A 25,492-nucleotide genomic window follows, 5' to 3' on the forward strand; every position below is an offset into this window, starting at 1 on the left:
TAATCCTGTCTATTGCTGTGGTTATATCACTGTCGATCATTGTGGTTCCGGACACAATCGGTCATTTAAATACAGTTGTAAATCCAGAATCTGCAGTGTACTGAGCAGCATGAAAAACAAAACTTTTATTGAAATTGTTTATGGGTTTATGGCTCCTTTTTTGATCACTGAAGCTGTCAATCATGGGTGCGGTGAACAAAAACTCTGGTGTTTTAAGAAGTGTTGAGCGGATTCTTACTTAAACATCTCTGATTGGCCATTGCGTTCACGTGCTCAACAGATGTGTATGTGATTGGCTACAGTGATCAAATAGAAACCTTTGATGCTCATCACAGAGCGCTTGCACAGATACACCTTTGAAAACAGCCTCCTATCAGTGGGTACCGAATATACCCATTACTCAGTACTACCGGTACTTCAGAAAGGCTGGTATCGTCACATTGTCATGAAATAAAAATTTCAGTACCAACTTGGTAGCAAAGTACTAGTACTTTTGACAACCCTACTCATATATAGATGGTGCACAGGGTTATACACACAAAAACAAAACACCAGCATAACACACATTACACTATTGCAAAATTATGCAATAAAGATTTGCTAAATATCATAAAATGTAACAAATCATCGTAATGTTTCGCAGGGCTCTGGCCGACATGAACAATGATGGGAAGATGGACATGCTTGAATTTTCCATCGCAATGAAGCTGATTAAATTGAAGCTGCAGGGTCACCCCCTCCCTCCTTCATTGCCCCCCTCCATGAAGCAGCAGCCCATCTCCATACCTTCGCAGCCTCCATTTGGTAAAAACGCTCTCATTCTGATGGCTTAAAAACATTGGGACATATCAAGTCTAGTTCAAGACCATTTATATCAGTGGTTCTCAACCTTTTTGACTTGAAGGGCCCACCCATTGTCCAACACAAATATTCAAAGGCCCTCCACATCCAATAAGATATTTCTGATGTAATTCTGCTGAAAGTGGAAGTGTTGATATATTACATTTAATTTAACTCTCATTCTGTATGTTCTCCAAGAAATGATACGTATTTATATATACATTAATTCTGTTGTGAACCACTGATTTAGATTAGACATCATTGGGTAGACTAGGTCTATATTAGAAAAGACTGAATGCTAAATGCAAACTTTTAGTCTAGATCAACTCTGGCCATCAAGGTCCACTTTCCTACAGAGTTTAGCTTCAACCCTAACCAAACACACCTGAACAAGATAAGATCTTCAGGGTTACTAGACAGCTACAGACAGTTGAGTTTGATCAGGGTCAGCTAAACTCTGCAGAAAAGTGGATCTCGAGGACCAAAGTTGCCCAGCCTTGGGACCAGTTGCATAAACTTAGCCACTTTGTTAAGACTGTGTCTTAAGAACTAGTTTGACCAACTAGCAGTTAACAAAGGGGCAATCAGTCTTACACAAATTCAAATTAGACAAATATACCTTTTTATGTAACTGACTTTAAAAAGTTAGGACCAGTCTTGAAGAAAAAATTTAGATGACTAACTTTTAAGACTAGTCTAAGCAGTTTATGCAACTAACCACTGGTCTATGTATACATTAGACTCTTTGCTAATGGCAGACCCCTTGTTCTGGGATGATGTCTTGGATCCTGGTTCAGTCACTCAAAGAATTAGAGTCACTCCTTGAATGTTATAAGTAAATTCAATTAGCAGTACATCAACATTATTAGCATATGTCATTTGCCCCACTGTTTAATTCTATAAAAAAGTAATCAATTATTATTCAATTATGTCTTTGATTGCCATCTGCAGGGATGCCCAGTATGGGTGCCATGCCAGGCCTGCCAGCAGTGCCGCCAATGCCCCTGCCCCCTCTGCCTCCAGGAGTGCCAGGAGTAGGTGTGTCTCCTCCACTGGTAGCATCGGTGACACCACCCCTTCCATCCCTTGCCAACGGAGCACCCGCTATGATACAACCCATTAGTGGATTCACGCATCCAGGTAATGTAAATACACTCTCACACTACCCAGACCAGCTCATGCAGTATATGTACTTTTGCTGGAAAATGTATGGGTGTTTCTCTTTCTCTCAGCGGCTGCACTCAACAAAACCTCTTCATTCAATCGTTCCAGTATCAAGCTACAGAAGGTCCAGTCTGTAGAGGCACCCAGGTACACACACACACACACACACACACACACACTGTATTTGCAGACATTTCATAGATGTTAATACAAACATTGTCTCTCTAGTGCTCCAGCAGCTCCTCCGCCCACTGACTGGGCCGTGCCTCAGTCCTCTCGGCTCAAGTACCGCCAACTCTTCAACAGCCATGACAAAATGATGAGTGGCTATCTCACAGGTATGGTCACACAAAGAAAGACACATGACAAGCATTAGGCAATTGAACTCTTTTGTTGTTTGGCTCTTGTAGCCACACCTTCAGACTGATGGACTCCATTGCAACTTTCAATGGCCAAGGACTGCCCAGAGGCCATCTGACTGACATGAAAAACAACCAATCATAGTTCGTTTTCTTAAGCGTCATGTTTAGAAGCGTAAAAATGTAACGTCTACATTCCCTACAAATCCCTACAGTCCCTACAATAACAGACTGGCGTGTAAAACTCTTGGACATATTTTAAAGAGTCTATACTGTGAACTATGCATTCTTCACATACTTTTGATTATCCAGCATTTAGTTGATCCTGATAAGTGCTTATTGTCACAGTTGTATACATGAAAACTTTCTCTTTCTATGAGGGGTTTTGGCATCAAGACAGCTTTGTTTCCAGCTGTCTGAGTAGCCGTGCCCACATCTTATTTATATATCTAATTTATACGCTACATAGCTGTATATTTAACAATGTTATTACAGTTTGTCATTTTTAAACTTGCTTTGATTTGAATTCTATTTTTAAATAATCTTCTGTTTTGTCCATATTTTCTTTAGAGAATATAATCATTTTGTTTTTAATTCAATGTATTTGACGAGCTCAAAGCTCTAGTGATGTGTCACAGTGATTTCTTGGTACAGCTTAAAGCAAACAAAGGCTGCTGACTCAACATGCTCAACTCTCTCTTTCACTTCTGTTTCCTCTCTCTCCTTCTCTTTCTCTCTCTCTCTCTTTCTCTCTCCCTCTCCCTCTCTTTCTTTCTCTTCTGCCTCAGGTCCACAAGCCAGAACTATTCTAATGCAGTCCAGTCTACCACAGGCTCAGCTGGCCACCATCTGGTGCGGATCCAACACATTTTTCATATTGTGTCTCCGTCTCGCATTTAAAACTCAAACAAAGCTCAGAGTTCTGAAATGTGGATCAGTGTAAACATAAGAATTGGTGTCTGGTTATTGTTATATGAATACATCCGATTTATTTTAACATGCTGTTCTTGGGATCTTTGTATCGCCTAGGGCCGTTTACACTTGATGTTAACATCTGTCTCCGGTGATCTGGTCACATGTGGACAGGAAAGATTAAATTGCTGTTTTGACTCCATTTAACATCTACTTGTTTCTCTGTAAAGGAATCTGTCAGATATAGATCAGGATGGGAAGTTGACTGCAGAAGAGTTTATTCTGGCCATGCACTTGATTGACATGGCCATGTCTGGTCTGCCCCTCCCCCCTTTACTGACACCTGACCTCATACCGCCAACATTCAGGTGAGAGACTCAACTGACGGCACAAATCTACAACTTCACATTTTCACTTATCATTTTATTCAAAGGTTTAGTAGTCCATTTATCAGCTTCAATTTTAGTTGAAAAATAGCTGCTAATTTATTTGAAAGTTAATAGTTAAGAAGTTTTATCATAACAGTGTAAATTGTTACATTTAGAGGTCAAGTTGCACAAGAATGTTCAAAATGTAAAAGCACTTGATTTCCTTCTTGTTTGTGTAGGAGAGTGCGTTCTGGTAGCGGTGTGTCTTTGACCAGTATCCATTCGACAGACCTACGATCCCAGGAGGAGCCTGAGGAGGAGGAGAAAGAGGCAGATAAAAAACTTCCAGGTCAGGGGATAAGAGTAAATACTGACCAGTTTTCAAAAGGAAACTCATCTCGCTCAAGTCAAGTCACCTTTATTTATATAGCGCTTTTTACAATACAGATTGCATCAAAGCAGCTTCACAGTGATAACATGAAATTAATACGACAAAGTTTTTTTTCTAGAAGAAAATTGCGTCATCGTCCAAAGGAGCTGTATGTAAGAAATGTATTTCAATTAATCATAAAATGGCCCTGATATGTCACTAGACATTAAGAAATCATGTTCATTTCAAATACTTATATTACTGACAACAGTAGTCCAGCCAGGATATTGTCATTTAAAAAGTGACCAGTTTTGGCCACAATCTTACATACGGCTCCTTTAAGTAAGGCAGATCAATAATATTGTTGAATATTAAATGTCCCCAACTAAGCAAGCCAAAAGCCAAGGTCACTGCTAAACTATTTGTGAATGAACTATTTGTCTCACTGCACATTGTCTGTATCAGTTAGGACATGTGTAGGTCTGTATCACCCCTGTATCTTGTATTGGTGCATTTTGTATCTGGATGGTCTCTAACTGGATTTAGCTCTTTAAAATGCATTAACACCTTCCAATGCAATGTGTTGTGAGATCTGATACCACTTTTCGAGACAAAAAAGGAAAACGCCACAGAGGTTTCGTTAATTGTAAATGTTCCACCATTAAAAGACCTTCAAAATATTGACGGATAATTTAGAGTGCTTTCCCTCATTTTGGCTGATAAAATATCAGGTTTCTGGTTTGCTTTTACCTACTTTACAAACATTACCTCTGAAAGTGATGCTAATAGGCAATAGAAGTCAAGAAAATGGGTGAAAGAAGTTTTAAAGTTACTCTCTCTAAATAAAGGCACCCTGATAGAGATGTGATTGAGGATCTAGGGAGAAGAAATTCCAAGTATAGTCCAGTGGAATAATTCATGAGATATTGTTCTTTTATTTGACCAGATCAGAAGACATACTAAAAGTAGAGCATGACGGAAAATTTACAACCCAACCTGTCAAAGTGAGAGTTAATCTTTTATGTGTAGTGCAACCTTTTACATATTACTTGCATAGTTGTTTATGGTTAACAAAACTGCATTGGCATGTATTCATTTTCAGTGAATGTGGTCAGAAGCTATCATGACCACCTCTGAAACTGGTTTCGGTGATCCCAATCCTAATACTATTTACATATGTTAATGCTAGGTGTAAAATGGGGGTCAAAGATTTCTACAAGTCTTTTGAAACATTTAAATGTTGTATGTAAATATCTTAAAATTCTCCATTCCTCCCCGCAGTCACATTTGAGGATAAGAAACGAGAGAACTTTGAGCGTGGGAACCTGGAGCTGGAGAAACGTCGGCAGGCGTTGCTTGAGCTGCAGAGGAAAGAGCAGGAGAGACTGGCAGCGCTGGAGAAAGAGGAGCAAGAAAGGAAGGAGAGAGAACGAATGGAGCATGAGAGACGCAGACAGCAGGAGCTGGACAGACAACTTGAGAGACAGAGAGAGCAGGAGCGACAGAGGGAGGAGGAGAGACGCAAGGAGATCGAGAGAAGAGAGGTGCGTTCAAAAATTCAGTGCATGTTTAGCACTATCGACAGCATTTGTAACCCTTTGAGTGTGTTTTGTTTGCGAAGGCTGCTAAGCGGGAGCTGGAGCGTCAGCGGCAGTTAGAGTGGGAGAGATCGCGCAGACAGGAGCTGCTCACCCAGAGAAACCGAGAACAGGAGAACATCGTCCTGCTCAAAGCACGCAAGAAAACACTCGAGTTTGAGCTGGAGGCTCTGGTACACTACACTTCACTACACTTCAATGTTTTAACAGATTTAAATATGCAAGCTTGGTCATATATCAGATGTCATCACATTGATAAAGCAGTTAAAAAATCATGTATACTAATTTTAAAGTTGTCATTTGTGATTGCTGTATCATTAGTGACACCAAACAGAATTGTAATCTATTTGAGGGGCTCATGTGAGTTTAATAGATTCACTTGTGGTGTTCTTTTTGGCTCTTATCTAGAATGATAAGAAGTCTCAGTTGGATGGAAAACTGCAGGACATTCGTTTCCGTCTCTCGGCTCAGAGACACGAGATCGAGAGCACCAATAAGACGCGAGAGCTCCGCATTGCAGAGATCACCAGCCTGCAACAGCAGCTGCAGGTGTGCACTTCTTCCCTTTTCTCTCTTTCCTCATCTCTCCCTTCTTTGGCTTCATTCAAAAGCATCGTCAGCATCCTTTCAGCATTCACTCTATTTGAAAAAGTCTCTCCTCTCCAGTTTGGGTGAGTGTGTGGAAGAGAAGAGGGAATTTAAACCCCTCACAAGCAGACAAGAGCTTTAGACTAGATATCTTCTTTTTTTTTATGTATACGTATACACAAGATATCAGTTTTAAGTTGCATTGTACATAAGTCTTTCAAAATAATCAGAGTATTTTGTGATTTCTCTCTCTTTTGTATCCATCAGGAGTCTCAGCAGTGGTTGAGTCGGTTGATTCCTGATAAACAGTGTCTGAATGACCAGCTGAAGCAGGTTCAGCAGAACAGTCTGCACAGTAAGAACACTCAGTACTGCTTTAAAGATCCAAAACTCTAGACTAGTCTTTTTGGTGCAATCCCGAATCCAATTGACGTCGGAATTTAGTTGGAGTGAAAGTGTATTCCAGACTGTGAACCAATCAATTCAGCCTAACTTAAGCATACTTTGCTTCTTTTCTCCAACTGTCACACTTGCTAGTATGTCTTTCTTTGAGTAAAGTGCTTTATATTTGCATCTCTTCAAAACACAGCCACAGCACACAAATGCTAGGGCCGTTGTGTGCTTGTAAAGTATACATGGTCTAAAGTGACAAACACGTGTTGAATTAAACAGTAAAGCTGGCGTCTGCTCGTCCTGGGTTGTTACCTAGTTAAAGTGGTAAACAGCTCCCATTAGTACTTGGTGTGTTTTTTTGTGCTGATGGCACAGATGCACTGTTTGGACCCAAACATGTGACCTTATGTTTCTTTGGTCACTGTTATATATAAAAAAATTATATTGTTGTATTTCAGAGATTCAGTGAAAATTAAACATATCTGTTTTGTGGTGGAAACTGGGGTACTCTCTTCTGCCATTATTATTTCAAATTTTCAAATTCTCTGCAAAATTGCTGAGATTAAAGTTGATGATCAGCCCAACATTTGTTTTGCAAACTGCTTGAAGTTCATGACACTCAGATCAAGGTGTGTTCAAAGTCCTCGCCCTCAGCACGCCCACATAAAGCTTTAGCAACATTTAAGAAAACAATGTACTATAATCACTGTAATCTGTAAAAGTAGTTGCTGGCTGGTCACATCTGGCACTACAGGAACAAGTTTACAAACGACAGTTGTTAATTGAACACAAAAACAGCATCTTAGGTCACAGAGGAATGAAAACAGTCATGATCTTATTAACTACGTACTCAGATTGGTGAATTAGGCATTATTTGAACAATATTACTATTTATTTTGCACATTGAGCTTTTTTTTGGTGATCGTATTGATGGTTAAAACGTCCTTTTGTTTACATCAGTGTAACAGAGTGAAGAATAAAGCTTTTGGCAGAATGGTTCATGAGGATGTTAATATCTCAGAAATGCTCTTTAATAGTTGTCTGTTTATTTCTACTTTGTAGGAGACTCTCTGTCCAGTCTTCAGAGGGCCATTGATATGAAGGAATCCACCAAACAGCAGCTGAGAGAACAGCTGGACGCTGTGGAGAAGGAGACACGCTCCAAACTATTGGAGATAGATGCCTTCAACACACAGCTGAAGGTACTGAAGCCCTGAAATACCTAAACACACACACACACACACACACAAAAACACATACTGTAGACAGTCAGTCCTAGAAGTTCAGTACTTTTATATTTTGAATTGTGTGTGTGCAGGGTGCAAAATCAACATTTGTGCAAAATCCAATTAAAATTTTTCTTTGGTGAATGAGTACAATTGAGTAACTCTCCAGTTTATTAGAGCTGTGACATAATACTTGTTTAATAGTGTTTATAGAAACCTATATATAATTGCTACCATTCAAAAGATTGGGGGTATAAGATGTTTAAATGTCTTTGAAACATTTATTCTCTTATGCTCAGCAATGCTGCATTTATTTAATCAAAACTACAGTAAAAACAGTAATTTTGTTAAATATGATTACAATTTAAAATAATTGTTTTCTTTTTTAAACTGATTTATTCCTGTGATGCAAAGCTGAATTTTCAGCATCATCATCATTACATCATTACATTTGGTGCTCAAGAAACATTTTTTATTATTATCATTAAACCATGATATATATTTTTTTCCAGGATTCTTTGATGAATAGAAAGTTCAAAAGCATATAACAGAATAAAATAGAAATCTTCAGTAACATTATAAATGTCTTTACTGTCACTTTTGATCAATTTAATGCATCCTTGCAGGATAAAGATATTAATTTCTTTAAAAAAAATCTTACTGACCCCAAACTTTTGAATGGTTTCGTGTATATATATTTATTTAAATGCAAACGGCTATTTCATGGCCAGTAAGAAAAATATTGGGGGGGAAAGCCACTCACCTTTGACTGGAGAGGAAATATGTTACTTTTGGACCTTGTGTGTGTGTCTGTACAAATGATAGAGGAAGTAAGAGAGAGTGCATATTGAGATCTTATTGACCTTCCACCCAAACATACATACAATGTATATGATAAAACCAACAGAACACACTTAATTTTGCCTTAATGTGCCTTCATTCAGAGTGAGACAAAGAGAAAGTGTGAGAGAGAAAGTAGAAGCATTTTCACAACATCACACAATCTCTTGTTCCTCACTGTATCTGCCTGCTACTCACTCTGTCACCCCATCCCTCGTCTTCCCCATCATCCTCCATTCATCCTGGCCGAATCCCTCTCAACCCCCCCCTCCGCCGTGTTTATACGACTTGGCTGGCCCTCTTTGTTCTGGCTTGTTCCGCTTTATCCTTCATGGCGGGACAGTCCTTGGGGCTGTTCTATCAGACCCACGCTGTCAGGATGGAGAACCTTCAGTCGGAGCTACTAATTGAAGAGGAGAGGGGGCGACAGGTAGACAACCTGAAAATGCTGTTAACCTTCCAGAAAACTACCACCACCAAACTGTTACCCTCTACTCACAGCACTGTGCTCTCTGTTGCCCTTTATGAAGGGGAGTTAGAGTAGCACACTTCCAGTTGTGTCTTGTCTTGACTACTTCCCTTTACTAAGCCATCAACAGGGCTCAACTATAAGGATATTTTATCTGCTCAGATTTTGCCCCAGTCGCATCTTCATTATGGATGACTAAAATACTTAAAATAATACAAAAAACATGTGTTTTTGTGTTTACAAAATATAACAGTCGCAAGAAACACATTATGGTCTAAAATGGTTCTTTTTTGACCGAATGTTGGACTCGGTTTAGAGTCCTGTAACGAACCATTGGAAAACCAGTCCCTCCAATCTTTTTGCGATTCTACGATCATTGAACACCATCTTCATTTTTTGCTATACAGTATATTTAGCCATTTAACAGCAATTAACTGCAAAAAACCCTGTACTACATACAATTATTGACACGTTAGTGTAATAAACATGCAGTGAGAAAATAAAGCAAACGTGCTGTTTAATGTTAAAAAATATATTAAGTGCAATAGTAACTGCGTGTACGCAGAAAGCTGACTGGCACACACGCTTCAATGGTCAAATGCACACAAAGTTGCTGTATTTACATGAATGCAGATGGTTAAGTATACGTAAATCACACAAAAAGAAATCCTGGTGGGAATAGAAAAGAAGATGTGTGCCAGTTGTCATGTTAACTGCAGTGTATATGTAGGATGTGCTCTTGTTTTTTGGTTCGGGCATACACTAGACAGAACTCTTGTATCGCGTCTCGCTGTTTTTTGTCCATCTTCCGCTTGATCGTACTCAAGTCTTTCGTTCTGACCCTGTAACATGGGTCTATCTTTATTGTCGAGCCCTGATCGATAATATTCCTGAAATAATCAGTTTGGAGAATTGTTTTCCCCAAGCCTGTAGCTTGCACTAGTTAACAGAGCAATGGGCTTCGCTGCTCTGCTTTGGTTAATATGTTGTCTAGTCCGTTTGTCTTACGCTCTACCCATAAAATGATTATTAACTTTAAGAAGCTCTGCATTGGGTAGAGCTGAGTACACATTAGTACAGAGTGCAAACACTGATGATGATAACAATGATGATGGTGGTGTGACCGTATGGGTGGCTCTGTGTCTCTTGCAGTCAGGGAGCTCTGTGGACGAGGTGCTGTTGGACTGTCTCGCAGCACTGCTGGCCTGTTTGAAGCATATACACTTCTACTTTCAGGTCATCCCTCCCCCTCCCCCCTGACCTTTGATTTCACCCTACACCGTGTCCCCTGCTCGTGTGTCTCACTGCACCTCCTCCAGCTCCCTTTGAGAAGCCCATCAAAGGCAGCGTTGTAGCTATTCTAAACCTTCACGTATCGGTAGAAAGCTATTCCTTTTTGCACACTGATCTGAGGCTGTTCTTTAGATCAGCGTAATTAACGCCTACGTTTGATCGTGCTGCTTTTTTTCCAAGCCATGTGCGTCAGTTAATTCCAAAAACAACCTTGCGCATGAACCTGGACTTCAACATTTTTAGGGATACATTCTTTGAAGTCTTTTCTTGAAAAGCTTAGCAGCTATTACATACATTTCACTGCCATTTTATAATTCTAGTCACTTAAGCAGAACATAATTTTGAAGTTTCCAGAATTGTGCCCAAAACATTTTCAAAATAGAGTAACTTGCTGTAAAGCAAAACGGTCCTCAGGAACTCCTTTGCACCAAATTTGAGACATGTTGTTTTCCAGTTTTCTAGTCTTTTTTTTTTTCAACTTAATAAATGTTTGTTTTTTTCACTAGCCAGTGAAAAAAAAAAACATTTATTTATTAAGTTGGATACTGAACAATTCATTCTGGAATTCAAACATTCTTCAGAAATTGAGTTTTTTAGTGCAAATATTTCATTTTTTTAAATATTCTTTTTTTTTTGTTTCGTATCATTTAGTTACATTGGTCTTGGTGTGATCAAGAATATGCTATATGGACTTGCCCAGGAAACATTACCAAAAAAAATAAATGACTAAAGTGTAGGCAAACTTCACTGTGTGAATTTACAAATGCATTAGAAATTGCACGTCTGGTTCATGAAATCTAAACACTCACATCCGTTGGCACTGCTTTGGTGTGTGTGTATGTGTGTGTTTTGCACTCGAACGGCTAACTCTCTCTGTTTTTCTAGAGTCTCTGTCTATTACCAAACCGCTTGCAGTGATCTTTCCATAATAGCTCTTATTTATGTAAATTGTGCTTATGTGACATTAAATCTTGAACAGAAATGTAACTTCAATAAGAGATCCCAGAGCATTAAAATGTATTTGCTATCCATAGATCTGTCATTTTAATCTTTTTATTTTATTTATTTTTTTATAATATCTGACTCCTCTGCCGTATCCTGATGATGTTCTAAAGAGCTTGCTTATTGTTGGAATGGTATGGCATTGCATAAGCAGCAGTGTTTCCATTGGTCTGCTGAAACAGTCCTCTTTTCTTGAGATTTCCATGTTTCCTCTCTTGTGACTCCAGTGGTTCATGTGAAGTTATCAAGCAGGCATTGCAGCCTGCCATCATGAACACAATCGCTATGCAAGTGTACGAGTGTACGATTTATGCATGCAATCTTTAAATATAAATGGTTATTAGTCAGTTTTTACATCAGAGCGTCATTTGCCATTTATTAACATTATAAACATTTACATAAATAATACATTCAAGCACACAAATTGTATATGCTATTTGTTTAATGTTTTCTTTTTTAAATATTCAAAAAGTTTAGAGATAACAGGGAGTTTTGAATACTTTGGAATAGACTGTAGACACTTTTGACATCAATACTTTAGTAAGATGGTCAGAAAAAAACAAAGTCTATGTGAACGAGACAGATTGTCCAGACAGCACTTGCAGGGCGCAGTTGTGAACGTGTGTCTGAATGTGAGAGAGTGCAAACAGAGCCCCGTTGCCCCCTATATTCCCCCTTACCTGTCCTCCAATATCCCATCATGCATTGCAGGAGCTGAGAGAAATCCACAACAAACAGCAGAGGCAGAAACAAAAGGAGCTGGAGGCTGACATCACCCAGCCGTCACATGACAGGAAGTCCACAGAATTACAAGAGTCTAGGTATTTTTATGTTCTTCTATGGCTATTCTTTGTGGGAAAAACTTCAATTTAACTTTTTTAACAGGCACTCATTTTGTCTCTTACTTTCCTCCAGGTTGTCAGGGGCAGATGATGGTGTGTCTCCAGCATGGAGAGACGATGGGCTGGGGAAAGCTCCCACTCCTCCTGTGCCTCAGGCCTGGATGAGCCGAGTGAGTGAAGAGGAGAACCACAGCAGAGGCGAAATACAGGAGAACCTCTCCAAACTCTTCACACAGCATCCGATACCGGGAAAACTACAGGCTCATTCCCCCTGGTCTATGACAGGTGAGGGAAAAGAAGATTGTAGAACCAGACATGAATTGGATTAGTTTTGCAGCTGTATTTTATTTATTTATCAATATTGAGATGTTTTAGGCTGACCCTAAATGGCATAAATTGACTTGACTGTCAATTGTTTTTGTGTTATAGATAAGATCCCAGTGTCTGGTTTTAATCAGGAGAAGGTAAAGGTGGTCTTCTATAGAGCACTGTATCCCTTTGAGGCCCGCAGCCACGATGAGATCACCATCATTCCTGGAGACATAGTGATGGTAAGCCAACTGTTAGGAAGTGTATTCACACTTTTTTTAATACCAAAATGTTTATTAGGGTTTCAATTAATTATTATCCTACTCAGTAAATATCATTTTATTTAATTATTCTGATAGACACACTATCTTTTAAAAGTTGGGGTCAGTAAGACTTGTTTTTTAAGAAATGAATACTTATCAGCAAGGAGCCATTAAATTGATCAAAAGTGACAGTAAAAAAATGTATAAGCTTATGAAAGATTTCTATTTAAATTATTACGGTTTCCACAAAAATAATAAGCAGCAAAACAGCATAATTTCAACATTAATAATAATAAGAAATGTTTCTTGGGCAGCAAATCATCTTATTAGAATGATTTCTTAAGGATCATGTGACTGAAGACATTCAGCTTTGCCATCAGTTACATTTTGAAATGTATTCAAATTGAAAACAGTTATTTTAAATTGTAAAGTTTCACAATATTACTGTTTATTGTATTTTGATTACATAAATGCAGTCTTGGTGAGCATAAGAAACTTCTTTAAAAAACATAAAAAAAATCTTGCCAACCACAAACTTTTGAATGGTAGTGTATATAGATTATTTAAAACAACATTTATTTATCCAAATATTATATTATATTATATTATTTTACAGTAATTGAGAATAGAAAAATCTTAGCAATAACATTCTTGGGAAATAGATTAGTTTCAGTCCTAGAGTGTGTGTGTTTATGTTCTGATGTGTGCTTGTCAGAGAGTGTGCGATTTTTGTTTCTTCTTCATGTGAAAGAGAAAATGCATGTGTGCAGTTAGTGTGCACATTAACTGACCTCTGACCCTGCCTCTGTCCTCCCTTTGCTCACTCTGCCTGAAGGTGAAGGGAGAGTGGGTAAGTCGAGGTTTTCTGCTCCTCATGCACTTTTATTTGTTTCTAGTTTGTCTTTGTCCTTGATGAGTTTCTGTATTGTTCATCTGTCACTGGGCTAAAACACACCCTGTACAGAGATCATAATATGTGTGTGTCTGTTGTTGAGTCATTTGCCAGATTTCAGAGGCTTTGCTGTATATGGCATAAGCTCGCTCAGAAAGGCAATACAATTTCCTGTGTTCAATCAACATGAGTGCTTTATTTTGTTATTACATACAGTCACTTTGTATTCTGATTCTTGTGTTTGTATTCAGATCTCTGATGCATATCACAATGAAGATCCTGTGGTTCCCTGTGATTTTTCATCACTCAGTTATTTTAGATTATTGTTTTGTGTCCTTTCACATCCTGATTCTGTGTCTCTGGTTTGCTTTCTCTTTTCAGGTGGATGAGTCTCAGACTGGTGAACCTGGATGGCTAGGAGGAGAGATTAAAGGGAAGACCGGCTGGTTCCCTGCCAATTATGCAGAGAAGATTCCAGAGTCTGAAGTTCCTCTTAGTTTGAGGACTAGCGCTGCTTCTAGTTCCACCCCTAAATTGGGTTCCCATATATCATCCGCTTCTTCATCGACCACAACCACACCCATACAGCCGGTCTCCACAGAGCCTGCATCGATAGCCCCGCCCTCCTCAGCCCCTCCCCCTCCATGCCCCACCACCTCCTCTTCCTCAACATCCAGTAACTGGGCAGATTTCAGCACTACGTAAGTAGTTTGTCCGTGACAATATATTTACAGATACCTTTTCTCAGTTCAGGCAGAATATTGTAATTTAAATAGTTTGCCTGAGTTTTATCTGCATCCATTTTTATTCTGTGCTCATGTGACTTTAGATGGCCATCTAATTCTGCTGGGGAGAAGCAGGACAGCGATGGATGGGATGCATGGCCAACACAGCCCACTCAGCCGTCCCTGTCAGTGCCCAGTGGGGGGCAGAGCAGACAGCGTTCTGCTTTCACCCCTGCCACGCTTTCCGGTTCCTCACCCTCACCTGTGCTCGGCCAGGTATGCATATGAGATTCCCTCTTAAATACTGCTCCTCTCCATGAATGGGAAATTTACAGTAAAATTCTTACAATTTATCAACTTCTACTAAGGAGTAAATCTGTATAGATGCAAAATTTCAGCTCCAGAGGCTTCCTCAGCGCTTGTATACACAGTGATACGAACAATAACGATGGTGTCTGTTTTATCGTATCAATTTGAGCCCGAGTACTTATCCTTTGGAAGTGTATGCTAAGTGGATTTGCTTTCACAGCGCAGAAAACTGTGTCTTCTCGACAACACAAACCAAACTCTACCAGGCCTCATCTACAACTACATTGTTTGAGGGCGGGGCAAAGTAGACGTTCGCAGCAGCCTATGGCCATAGGCTGGCATTATTCAAGTTTGTTACAAACCTACATAGGTTTGTGCAGGAAGTAAGACTGGAATTACTGATGACTCATTTCAGCAGTTCAGAATCGGTTCTTTCTTTTGGGAGACAATAACTCCATTTATCGTGCACTTTGAGCTTTGAAACTTATTCACAAACAGCTATTTTTCACTCTACTTGAAAGGTAATATCCAAAAAAGCATAATAGGGGGACTTTAAGATGGTAGTTATGGTTAGGTACTGGGGTCTTTTTGAAAAACTGATTTTTTTATTGGTTTCATTTTGAAAACTCTCGTTCTTGTTTCTAGGGTGAGAAGGTGGAGGGTCTGCAGGCACAGGCTTTGTACCCATGGAGAGCTAAGAAAGACAATCACCTGAACTTTAACAAAAATGACGTGATCACCGTACTGGAGCAGCAGGATATGTGGTGGTTTGGAGAGGTGCAAGGGCAGAGAGGCTGGTTCCCAAAATCTTACGTCAAACTGATCTCTGGGCCTGTCCGGAAATCTATGAGGTGTGTATCTGTGCGATTATATCATTACTATATTGGTTATTGGCTACTATTAGAGGTTTTTTTTTTTTCAAGGTATAGTTCATCAGTCAATATTGATGCCTAAATTCACTAAATTAGCCTATTAAAATGTTTATTTCAGTTTTCAGTGAATGTATCTGTGCAAAATATCATAGATTTAAAAAAAATTGTATTTGTAATATATATTGTTTATTACTTTTTGAGTTTAGCACAATAAACACAACAAACAAAAAGTCATGTTTTTTAATATACATAAAACTTTAGAAAAATGGAAGTCATGGAGTTTAATTGAAAGGGAAGTTCATGATAATTGATATTTGTAATTATATTTACTTTAATCCAGACTCCATTGTATAGTACCTGTTGGCTTTTATTCCAAAGAGTGTGATGTTGAATGCTTGGTTAGGTGTTTCATCCGGACTGTAATGTTGAGTAAATGAATGCTGTTGTTCTGTTTCAGTATTGAGTCTGGCTCTTCGGACAGCCCTCCCAGTGTTAAGAGACCCAGCCCCTCTCCAAACAAACCCACGGATCTCGGAGAAGGTCAGAATACCAGCGACAACTCAATGGATCATCTGTAACTTCCTCTCTCATCTTAATCATTTTGTATCTGAAAGTCTTTGTGTGATTTTGTCTATCACAGAGTATGTGGCCATGTATACATATGAAAGCAGTGAGCAGGGTGACTTGACCTTCCAGCAAGGGGATGTCATCACGGTCACAAAGAAAGAAGGAGATTGGTGGACTGGCACTGTGGGCGGGAAGACCGGAGTCTTCCCTTCAAATTATGTCAAACCTAAAGATTCAGAGGTAATGGCTTAGGATGTTCAACAGAACTTGAATTGTTTGAATTTGAAGTGTTTATAAGCAGTACTTTCTATGTAAATACAATTGCATGCAAAAAGTTATTACTGTAGTAAAAACCAGATAGACCAGTACAACCATAGCATTCTTTCCACTTATTTTCTAGGGTTTGGGATCTGCTGGGAAAGCAGGAAGTTTAGGGAAGAAACCAGGTGAGTGCTGGTGCTCAAGTTTTATCTAAAAATAATAATAATTATGCATCAGTTTTGTGGCCTTCATAACTGAACTCTGAGACCAAAATTAGACCAAAACAGCATTTTATTAGAGATCGGTCAAATGCTTCAGCTCTTCTCTGCTTTTACCTGTTTTTCATCTGCGTCCAGAGATTGCCCAGGTGATCGCCCCTTACACGGCCACCGGGGCGGAGCAGCTCACCCTAGCACCAGGCCAGCTCATTCTCATTCGCAAGAAAAACCCAGGAGGATGGTGGGAAGGAGAACTTCAGGTCTGGAAAACACACTCAGAGACATGCTATTAAATGCACCCACACTTTCTACCACAGCAACACACACCTTTTACTTAAAACATTTACTAATAAAAAATGTAATGTAATCTAGTTATAAAAGTGACACTAGTTGGTTCTCTGTAATGTTACATTTACTTTTTGTACTTTGATTTACTGAATGTTATTTTTTTACATTTGTACATGTGGAGTGATATGATATGGTGATAACAGTGAGATATTGCTCTTCCTCATAAATCGTTTTTATTCAAATTTTTACTTCAAATTCATTTTAATGGCCCACTGCTACTGATCTCTGCAGGCAAGAGGAAAGAAGCGTCAGATTGGCTGGTTTCCAGCTAATTATGTAAAATTATTGAGCCCCAGCACCAGTAAGACCACACCCACAGAGCCCAACCCACCCAAGCTACCAACACCCAATGCAGGTACAGAACTTGTTGTACATTTAAAGAAAGTGGTTTCTCTTGCCATAGATGAAATGTTCTCTTTTCAAATTCTTCTCAAATACATGAAATTAATCATTCACACTGAAGTTGTACAATGAATTGAAACACTAATCAAATGAAAGTGCTGGATAGTGGGTCCTTTTGTGGCTTTCTATCATTCTTTTTGGTTGCCAAAATGTTTCTCTTTTGTTCTTGCTCTTCTCATAATTAAAAGTTTACGGCAATATTTGAGTTTGTCGAGTCTGAGCATGTTGTCTAATGTCATTTAGTACAGAGCTAGGTTATAGTGCTATGCTGTAGTAAGGAACCTACACATCATTAACAAGTTTGTTTTAATAGCATTTGCATGTTGTCATGGTTGATAAATAATGGTAATCTACCAAATACTCTTAACTATATATACATTATACACGTGCATTTTGTTTCCCCTCCATAGTGTGCCAGGTGATTGGCATGTATGACTACACAGCTCAGAACGATGACGAGCTGCCTTTCGGGAAGGGCCAAATCATCAATGTTTTGAGCAGAGAGGATCCTGATTGGTGGAAAGGAGAGCTGAATGGTTCTGTTGGCCTTTTCCCGTCAAATTACGTCAAGATGACCACCGACACAGACCCCAGCCAACAATGTGAGTCCAGAATGTTCTTTTGTATCTTATACACACGCTCACACTGAACTTCTCTCTATCCTGCTCAAAAACAAAATACAGATAATACGATTCTGAAAATTCATGTACCTATGAGAAACGAATTGGCTTGAAGCGTCAACGATAACATCCAGTACCAGTGTGATCTAAAATACCTCATAACAATCATTTCTTTCACATCTTTGAGGACCTTCTCAAAATTAGTTTTAGTTATGTCCTCACAGTGTGGTGAGTTTTAGAGAGTCCAATGTCCAGTCCTTATCCTCTGCCACACTGAAGCCTCTCCACTTCCTGTTTCCAAGCAACCTCTCACCTCATGTTGTAGAGCATTAAGTAGAATCTCATCTCTCTCTCTCTCTCTCTCTCTCTCTCTCTCTCTCTCTCTCTCTCTCTCTCTCTCTCTCTCTCTCTCTCTCTCTCTCTCTCTCTCTCTCTCTCTCTCTATCTCTCTCTGCATGCTTGTGTCCTTGTCATTGTGGCGTCCTGTGAAGAGTGTCTTGCAGAGTTCATTTAGTTCTCCTAGCTCGTAAAGATTTTTGCACATTGTGGTTTCTTTTCTTTCCTTTTTTATTTAGATTTTTTTTTCTTTTTTTGGCTTATGTGCTGTGTTTTCCTCTTTCTAGGACTCTTATGTTGCCCATATCCCACTCAGCCTTGAAAGTCCTCAAAGCGACCCACTATCCCTTAAACTGTGTCCAGCGGGATGATGGGAGATGGAACATTGATCATGTGACTGCCCCCCCACAGCTGGCTTTGTGGCCAGAAGAGACGAATACTACAGAGAGCAGTCGTTAACCTCAATATTCAGAACCGTAGACGCTCGCCAAAATTGCCAGCCAGCATCCTCCGCATTAAAGCAATTAAATAAACAAGAATGCCTAATATTTTAAAGGATCTCTTTCCTTTTTTCTTTTACAAATTCATGAAATTAATCATTCACACTGAATTTGTACAATGAATTGAAATACTAATCAAGTGAAAGTGCCGGATAGTGGGTCCTTTTGTGGCTTTCTGTGATCTCGCCCCAAAGCCTGTAGGTAAAAAAAAAAAAGCTGTTTTGAAGCAACCAATCAAAATGGTTCCATTCAGTGTTAAGTTCCACCGCTTCGTCCAACTAATGCACGCTTTTCGCTCCACCAAGCCCCGCCCCCATGGTTTCTCAATGGACCATAGCACCACAGAATGACCCACTATTCATGAGTCATGACGTAAGGGGTGCAGTATCAAACGTGTCATAACTTGACGTGCTTTTTAGTGTCATTGCCAACTCATCAAGGCTCTAATATGTGGACATAGCAATGTGTACAGCATATCCGACCAATTGAAATATCAAGATGTCATTCTTTTTGGTTGCCAAAATGTGTCTAAAAAGTGAAACCAAGTATTTACCATGTCCCCAAATGGTCGGATATGTGTGGACTTCATGTAGAATACTACTGTGTGTCATTCAGAACAACCCCTCCCCCCCTCACCCCTTCCAATACACACAGGTGCTGTCAGTCAATTTGACGGACAAGATGGACGTCTCCGTTCATCCGGTCCAGTCACATGCCTCTCTGTGTCATTGTTTGTTACATGTTCATACCAAAACAGTGGATGGATTTATTTGTGTTCGTGTGCTTGCTAGTCTCTTGTTTTGTTCTTTGTTTTTGTTTTGTTTGTTTTTCATTTTGATCGTTTCGTTGTGTCTGTGACGGGGTTGAGAATTGGTGTTGCAAACCAAAAAACTGCACAACTGCCACTTAAGGTTAATGGTACAGCGATAGACAAAGTGCGTACATGTACAGGATTAAATGTTGCTGTAAGGGACGTACTCGTGAAGAGTTCCCTCACATGATTGGGTTTTCTGGGGGTTCATTGCTTGTACAATTGTATTTCCCATATAGATGGATGAATGCTTTTGTTTTGTATCCTCAATCGTTTGCTGTCATCATTCTGTCATGTTGATTGAACTTGCAATTATTTTTGAAATGTTGTTGATTTGAGAACACTAGATTTTAAGTTGTTCTTGATACAACAGCTCACTATTTTTATAATGATCAAAAGCAGTTATGCATAGTGTTTTAAAAAGAAAATCCACTGCAGTATGTACACCGTCCTTTTTACTGGAAAACATAAAAATGAAAGTACAAGTAGTGAGTAGAGAGCATTAAGAAAGTCCAAATTTTATGAAATTTAATTGTCATGCTTGGACTGAAACCCTAAATTGCATTACGGAAAGAGAATAACATACTGACTATAAGCTTCATACCCTTCTAATTACAAATGCTTATGAATAAATAGATGTTTACAAATGCAACATGAAAGACTGGAATTTTCTTGAACATATAAGAACGACAACAAAAAAATGAGTTTTTGTTCATCTAGTGTTGGAAAAAAGCATGGCATTAATTTTTAATCCTATGATATTGTACTTGCAACACATGAACTCTGATTTCATTTCTTTTTTTATCTGCCTCATAACAGTATTGTAATTTTTAGTGCTGAGAAACAAGACATGAAATTCCTTCCAAGTTTATTTCATGTTAGCGTGGTTCTTTATTGGTTCCACAGTGTGCTGCTTTATTATTATTGGCTGGCTGGATGGACTGTCTGTTGCAAGGTTTTCTTTTGTTTTTATTTTAAGTGAACATAACCATCCTCGGACTACAGAAGCACAACTGCTTCTTTCCCATCGGATATTTGCAATACTGTGTAAAAAAAAAATGCATTTGTTCTGATTATCTCACCTCAATGTCCAAAACATTAACCATTGTACTTGATTAAAGCATTTTATCAAAAAAATAAAATGAATGTACAGTTAAAAACTCAACTATATATACATCAACTCCTAGCTTTAAAGACAGTGTCATACCACCTTTATAAAAAATGATGTGTAACCATTAAAGAACTCCATGGCAACTGCAGACTGGCTTATTTATTTTTAATCTTCTACCAGAGGAAGTGACTGTCACTATTATTAAATGCATAATGCTGTCATTTAATTCATGAGCCGCACATATGGCAAGAAACGAGAATTGCTAGAGCAATATACCTGCATGCATATTCTATAGAAGTGAACAAACAATTAGTTTGCCTTCCTAAACGGCTTTCATTTGATTCTGATTGGACAATCGCAGCATTCTGCTGTCAAATATTTTAGTATAATTGAGCAAGCGTGTTCATACATAACTGCTCGTATCACTCCGCCATCTCTTCTCACATAATAAAGTAAGTTCAACTCAAATCAATGTTGCATGTCCAGGTATTTATTTTATAAGTGTTACAAGCATGTCGGGCCCTTTATTTAAAGGTAATGATCGTACTTTATTCCTTACTTAAAATTACTATTGAAAAAAGATTGTTTCCAGCATTATTCTTACCAAAGTGATATCGGTCCCACTTTACATTTAAGTGTCTTTAACTGCTATGTACTAACATTTAAATTAATCATTTGATATGATGCACTTATTGTGTACATAAATGTCTTTACATTGTACTTGCATAAAACAAACACCTGCATGTAATTACAGCTGTTATTATTTTCTGTCCATAATTACACTGTTGACCTTACCCATACCAAACACCAAACCTGTCCCCAACCTTATTTGCAATACAACATCGACACAATAAGTACATAGTTGTTAAAAACTCCTAATATAAAGTGTGACTGTAATATCAGCTTGTTGTAACTGAATTAATGTACTAATTATTAAAAAATTGTATGTATTAATCTAAGCATGAGATTTGACTGCATGACCTCTGTGCGTTTCACAGGGTGTGCCGACCTGCACCTGCTTGACATGCTGACGCCAGTGGAACGGAAGAGACAGGGATACATACATGAACTTATTGTTACAGAGGAGAACTATGTCAATGACCTACAGCTAGTTACTGAGGTAAAACTCGCAGGAAATCACAGTTTAATCAGCTGTAGGCTGGCAAAGATCAACAGCCTAGTCAGGGTTGTTGTCTGTATGATGTTCAGTATAAAGTCATGCCAGGAAGTAGGAATAGCTGAGGTGATCCCATTTAATGAATGTGTATCATCCATATCATGCTAGTTCGCAATGTAGTTAATAGATAGAATTTCATATAGGAAAAAAAAAGTATACATATATATTTATGGTTTGCTTTCAGACCTTCCAGAAGCCTCTGCTGGACTCGGAATTGTTGACGGAGAAGGAGGTGGCCATGATCTTTGTCAACTGGAAAGAGCTGATCATGTGCAACATCAAACTGCTCAAGTACGCCACCTGTTGGTTAATACAGTGGATAGCCTTTACCTCATCATTAGTCACCATGCAATTAACCCCTGACTTAAGCTCCCTCTTTGTTTATTGCTCTAAAGTCATTAATCAGAATGCAGTGCATCAGTTAAGTAATGTGGCATGTCAGGTCAATTCATTAAATATTCACACTTCACAGCTTTATTAAACAGATGTTACGACAACTATATGAATAGAACGGATGTAATTCCATATAATGAGCATTACGTGGCTTACCCAGAATGCCCCATCTAACTGTCTCTCCAGGGCATTGCGGGTGAGGAAGAAGATGTCAGGTGAGCGCATGCCGGTGAAGATGATTGGTGACATCCTAACCGCGCAGCTTGTTCACATGCAGCCGTACATCCGCTTCTGCAGCTGCCAGCTCAACGGCGCCACCCTCATTCAGCAGAAAACAGACGAGGTGCCCGAATTCAAAGACTTTGTTAAGGTGAGACTAGCGAACAGTCATCCGGTTGATCCATAGTGATATGTTGTGACACTTAATTACGTCTTTTTTTTTCTCCAGTTTCCCTCTTTGTTTTATTTTTGTTTGCACATTTTAATTGTACATACACCTAATTTTAAATCATTTTAACAAGAGTTTTATATTTTTTTAAGAAAATGCCATGATGTTGCATGGATTTTTATGCACATTTGCATGTTTTACAGAGGTTGGCGATGGACCCCCGCTGTAAAGGAATGCCTCTGTCAAGTTTCCTTCTCAAACCCATGCAGAGAGTCACCCGATACCCGCTCATCATCAAAAACGTACGTACATGCTCACAATCTAGTTAATCGACTATTTCCTAACTACTATATGAAGAACCAACAGCACATTTAAAACTCTGTCATCTATAAAAGCACATAAAGAATTCAGATTTCTTTTCTTGCATTTACGAGTTTGTCTCAACATTTTAAATTCGCAATTGCGAGAAAAAAGACAGAATTGTGGGATATAAACTCGCAAGTGCGAGGAAAAATACAGAATTGTGGGATATAAACTTGCAATTGTGAGAAAAAAGCCAATTGTGGGATATAAACTCACAATTGCTAGAGAAAAAACAGAATTGCGCGTTTATATCCCACATTTGGCTTTTTTCTCGCACTTGCGAATTTAAAATGTTTATACCAGACAATTCTGTTTTTTCTCTCGCATTTGCGAGTTTATGTCCCAGAATTGTGACTACTTTTCAAAAATGTGATATAAACTTGCAATTGCAAGTTATAAAGTCTGAATTTTGAGATATAAATTCGTAATTGCGAGAGATAAAAAGTCGCAATTACTTTATTATTTTATTCCATGGCGGAAACAAGCTTCCATAATTTTTATATCACAACTCTCTCACTTTTGGTTTCATGTACCTGGGAGCATCGTCTCATTTTTCGTCTTCCCTCACACACAGATTATAGAGAACACTCCAGAAAGCCACCCGGACCACAGTCACCTGCGGCTGGCTCTGGAGAAGGCTGAAGAGCTGTGCTCGCAGGTCAACGAAGGCGTGCGTGAGAAAGAGAACTCGGACCGGCTGGAGTGGATCCAGGCACATGTGCAGTGTGAGGGGCTGTCAGAGGTACCACAACACAAACTTGCTGCATAAACACAGTCCATTTAGTAAAATAATTTTTTTACACTGTATTTAATTAGCTTTCCGATATTTTGAAAAGAGATTATTTTGTTCTGCGCACCAGTAAAACAAATCCATAAACGTATAGAGGTGGGAATCTTTAGGCACCTCACGATCTGATCCGATTCCGATCCTGGGAGTCATGATCCGATTCCAAAACGATTCTTAATCAACTTTTTTTTATTATTATTAATTAATTAGTTTACATATATGGTTGCACCATATATGGTTGAATGGTAGTGTGTATTTGTCAAGCTGTCTTTGTGACAATCTAGGTCAAATCTCATTACAATAAAAATTTCTCTCTCTTTACAGCAACTTGTGTTCAACTCGGTTACAAACTGCCTGGGCCCTCGGAAATTTCTACACAGTGGAAAACTCTACAAAGCCAAGAGCAACAAGGAGCTTTACGGCTTCCTGTTTAACGACTTCCTGCTCCTCACGCAGATCATCAAACCTCTGGGCTCGTCTGGAACGGACAAGGTCTTCAGTGCGAAATCCCACCTGCAGTATCGCATGTACAAAACGGTGAGACATTCTTAAAGATCTTATTTATTTGCAATCATTTTTTGGTCTGACCTCTAACCTGACTCATTGACCTCTGCAGCCCATCTTTCTTAATGAGGTGCTGGTGAAGCTGCCCACTGATCCTTCAGGAGATGAACCCATATTCCACATATCTCACATAGACAGAGTCTACACTATACGCGCTGAGAGCATCAACGAGCGGTATTTACTAATTATTTGTTAATTAATTCGATCTGTACCCATTATCCTGCAATATATGTGCTCAAACGTTCTTATAAATGCTGTAAATCACACATATTTTGACAATGTTCCTCTGTTCCATCCTGCAGGACGGCTTGGGTGCAGAAGATCAAAGCCGCTTCTGAGCTTTTCATCGAAACAGAGAAGAAGAAAAGAGAAAAGGCCTACTTGGGTCTGTCTGGCATATTTCCTTATACACGCCTCACTGCATTAATAAAGCTATGAATGCTCTGAGTGTTTGCTAAGCACTGGTTTTGTGTTACTGTTATGTTTGCAGTAAGGTCTCAGAGGGCCACTGGTATTGGCCGGCTAATGGTGAACATTGTTGAAGGCATTGAGCTAAAGCCCTGCCGTTCAAACGGTAAAGAATTAAAACTATTTGCTATAAGGTGCTTTACGAAGTTATAAGCATTCTGATAATATCAATCATATCATAAATGTCCTTTGTGCGCAGGTAAGAGTAACCCGTACTGTGAGGTGACGATGGGCTCTCAGTGTCACGTCACTAAGACTCTACAGGACACTCTGAACCCCAAATGGAACTCAAACTGCCAGTTCTTCATCAAAGACCTGGAGCAGGATGTGCTGTGTGTCACTGTGTTCGAGAGGGATCAGTTCTCCCCGGACGGTCAGTATACTGAAAATTTACTCATTCACATAACGTGACCCTGGATCACAAAACCAGTCATAAGTTGCACTTGTATATTTGTGGCAATAGCCAACAATACATTGTATGGGTCAGAATTATTAATTTTTCAAGTAAAGATCATGTTCCATGAAGATATTTTGATATAAAACA

At 39.0% G+C, this 25,492-nt stretch overlaps 2 protein-coding genes across 3 annotated transcripts in view; both read left to right on the forward strand.

Annotated features, from left to right (window-relative positions):
- Positions 1 to 25,492, forward strand: part of setd4 (SET domain containing 4) — a 103,315-nt gene that overhangs the window by 26,514 nt on the left and 51,309 nt on the right. The window lies entirely within an intron of this gene.
- Positions 1 to 25,492, forward strand: part of itsn1 (intersectin 1 (SH3 domain protein)) — a 41,272-nt gene that overhangs the window by 12,352 nt on the left and 3,428 nt on the right. The window contains exons 5-39 of one of the 2 annotated variants that reach the window (XM_084101606.1): positions 644 to 804; positions 1,792 to 1,980; positions 2,073 to 2,151; positions 2,233 to 2,342; positions 3,152 to 3,215; positions 3,506 to 3,643; positions 3,883 to 3,992; positions 5,295 to 5,557; positions 5,635 to 5,784; positions 6,020 to 6,160; positions 6,467 to 6,554; positions 7,655 to 7,794; positions 12,134 to 12,243; positions 12,338 to 12,549; positions 12,694 to 12,815; positions 13,672 to 13,686; positions 14,110 to 14,429; positions 14,558 to 14,729; positions 15,408 to 15,613; positions 16,092 to 16,174; positions 16,275 to 16,441; positions 16,602 to 16,647; positions 16,819 to 16,940; positions 17,260 to 17,383; positions 17,841 to 18,032; positions 21,807 to 21,928; positions 22,170 to 22,276; positions 22,565 to 22,748; positions 22,970 to 23,068; positions 23,704 to 23,871; positions 24,241 to 24,453; positions 24,533 to 24,654; positions 24,783 to 24,865; positions 24,971 to 25,054; positions 25,148 to 25,321. In XM_084101606.1, coding sequence (XP_083957732.1) covers positions 644 to 804; positions 1,792 to 1,980; positions 2,073 to 2,151; positions 2,233 to 2,342; positions 3,152 to 3,215; positions 3,506 to 3,643; positions 3,883 to 3,992; positions 5,295 to 5,557; positions 5,635 to 5,784; positions 6,020 to 6,160; positions 6,467 to 6,554; positions 7,655 to 7,794; positions 12,134 to 12,243; positions 12,338 to 12,549; positions 12,694 to 12,815; positions 13,672 to 13,686; positions 14,110 to 14,429; positions 14,558 to 14,729; positions 15,408 to 15,613; positions 16,092 to 16,174; positions 16,275 to 16,441; positions 16,602 to 16,647; positions 16,819 to 16,940; positions 17,260 to 17,383; positions 17,841 to 18,032; positions 21,807 to 21,928; positions 22,170 to 22,276; positions 22,565 to 22,748; positions 22,970 to 23,068; positions 23,704 to 23,871; positions 24,241 to 24,453; positions 24,533 to 24,654; positions 24,783 to 24,865; positions 24,971 to 25,054; positions 25,148 to 25,321 — 4,880 coding nt within the window. The remainder of the gene's footprint in view (positions 1 to 643; positions 805 to 1,791; positions 1,981 to 2,072; positions 2,152 to 2,232; positions 2,343 to 3,151; positions 3,216 to 3,505; positions 3,644 to 3,882; positions 3,993 to 5,294; positions 5,558 to 5,634; positions 5,785 to 6,019; positions 6,161 to 6,466; positions 6,555 to 7,654; positions 7,795 to 12,133; positions 12,244 to 12,337; positions 12,550 to 12,693; positions 12,816 to 13,671; positions 13,687 to 14,109; positions 14,430 to 14,557; positions 14,730 to 15,407; positions 15,614 to 16,091; positions 16,175 to 16,274; positions 16,442 to 16,601; positions 16,648 to 16,818; positions 16,941 to 17,259; positions 17,384 to 17,840; positions 18,033 to 21,806; positions 21,929 to 22,169; positions 22,277 to 22,564; positions 22,749 to 22,969; positions 23,069 to 23,703; positions 23,872 to 24,240; positions 24,454 to 24,532; positions 24,655 to 24,782; positions 24,866 to 24,970; positions 25,055 to 25,147; positions 25,322 to 25,492) is intronic. The other variant, XM_084101607.1, reaches the window with a different exon arrangement.

This window comes from Abramis brama, assembly GCF_963993115.1.
Source record: "Abramis brama genome assembly, chromosome: 2".
In the NCBI taxonomy this organism is placed as follows: domain Eukaryota; kingdom Metazoa; phylum Chordata; class Actinopteri; order Cypriniformes; family Leuciscidae; genus Abramis; species Abramis brama.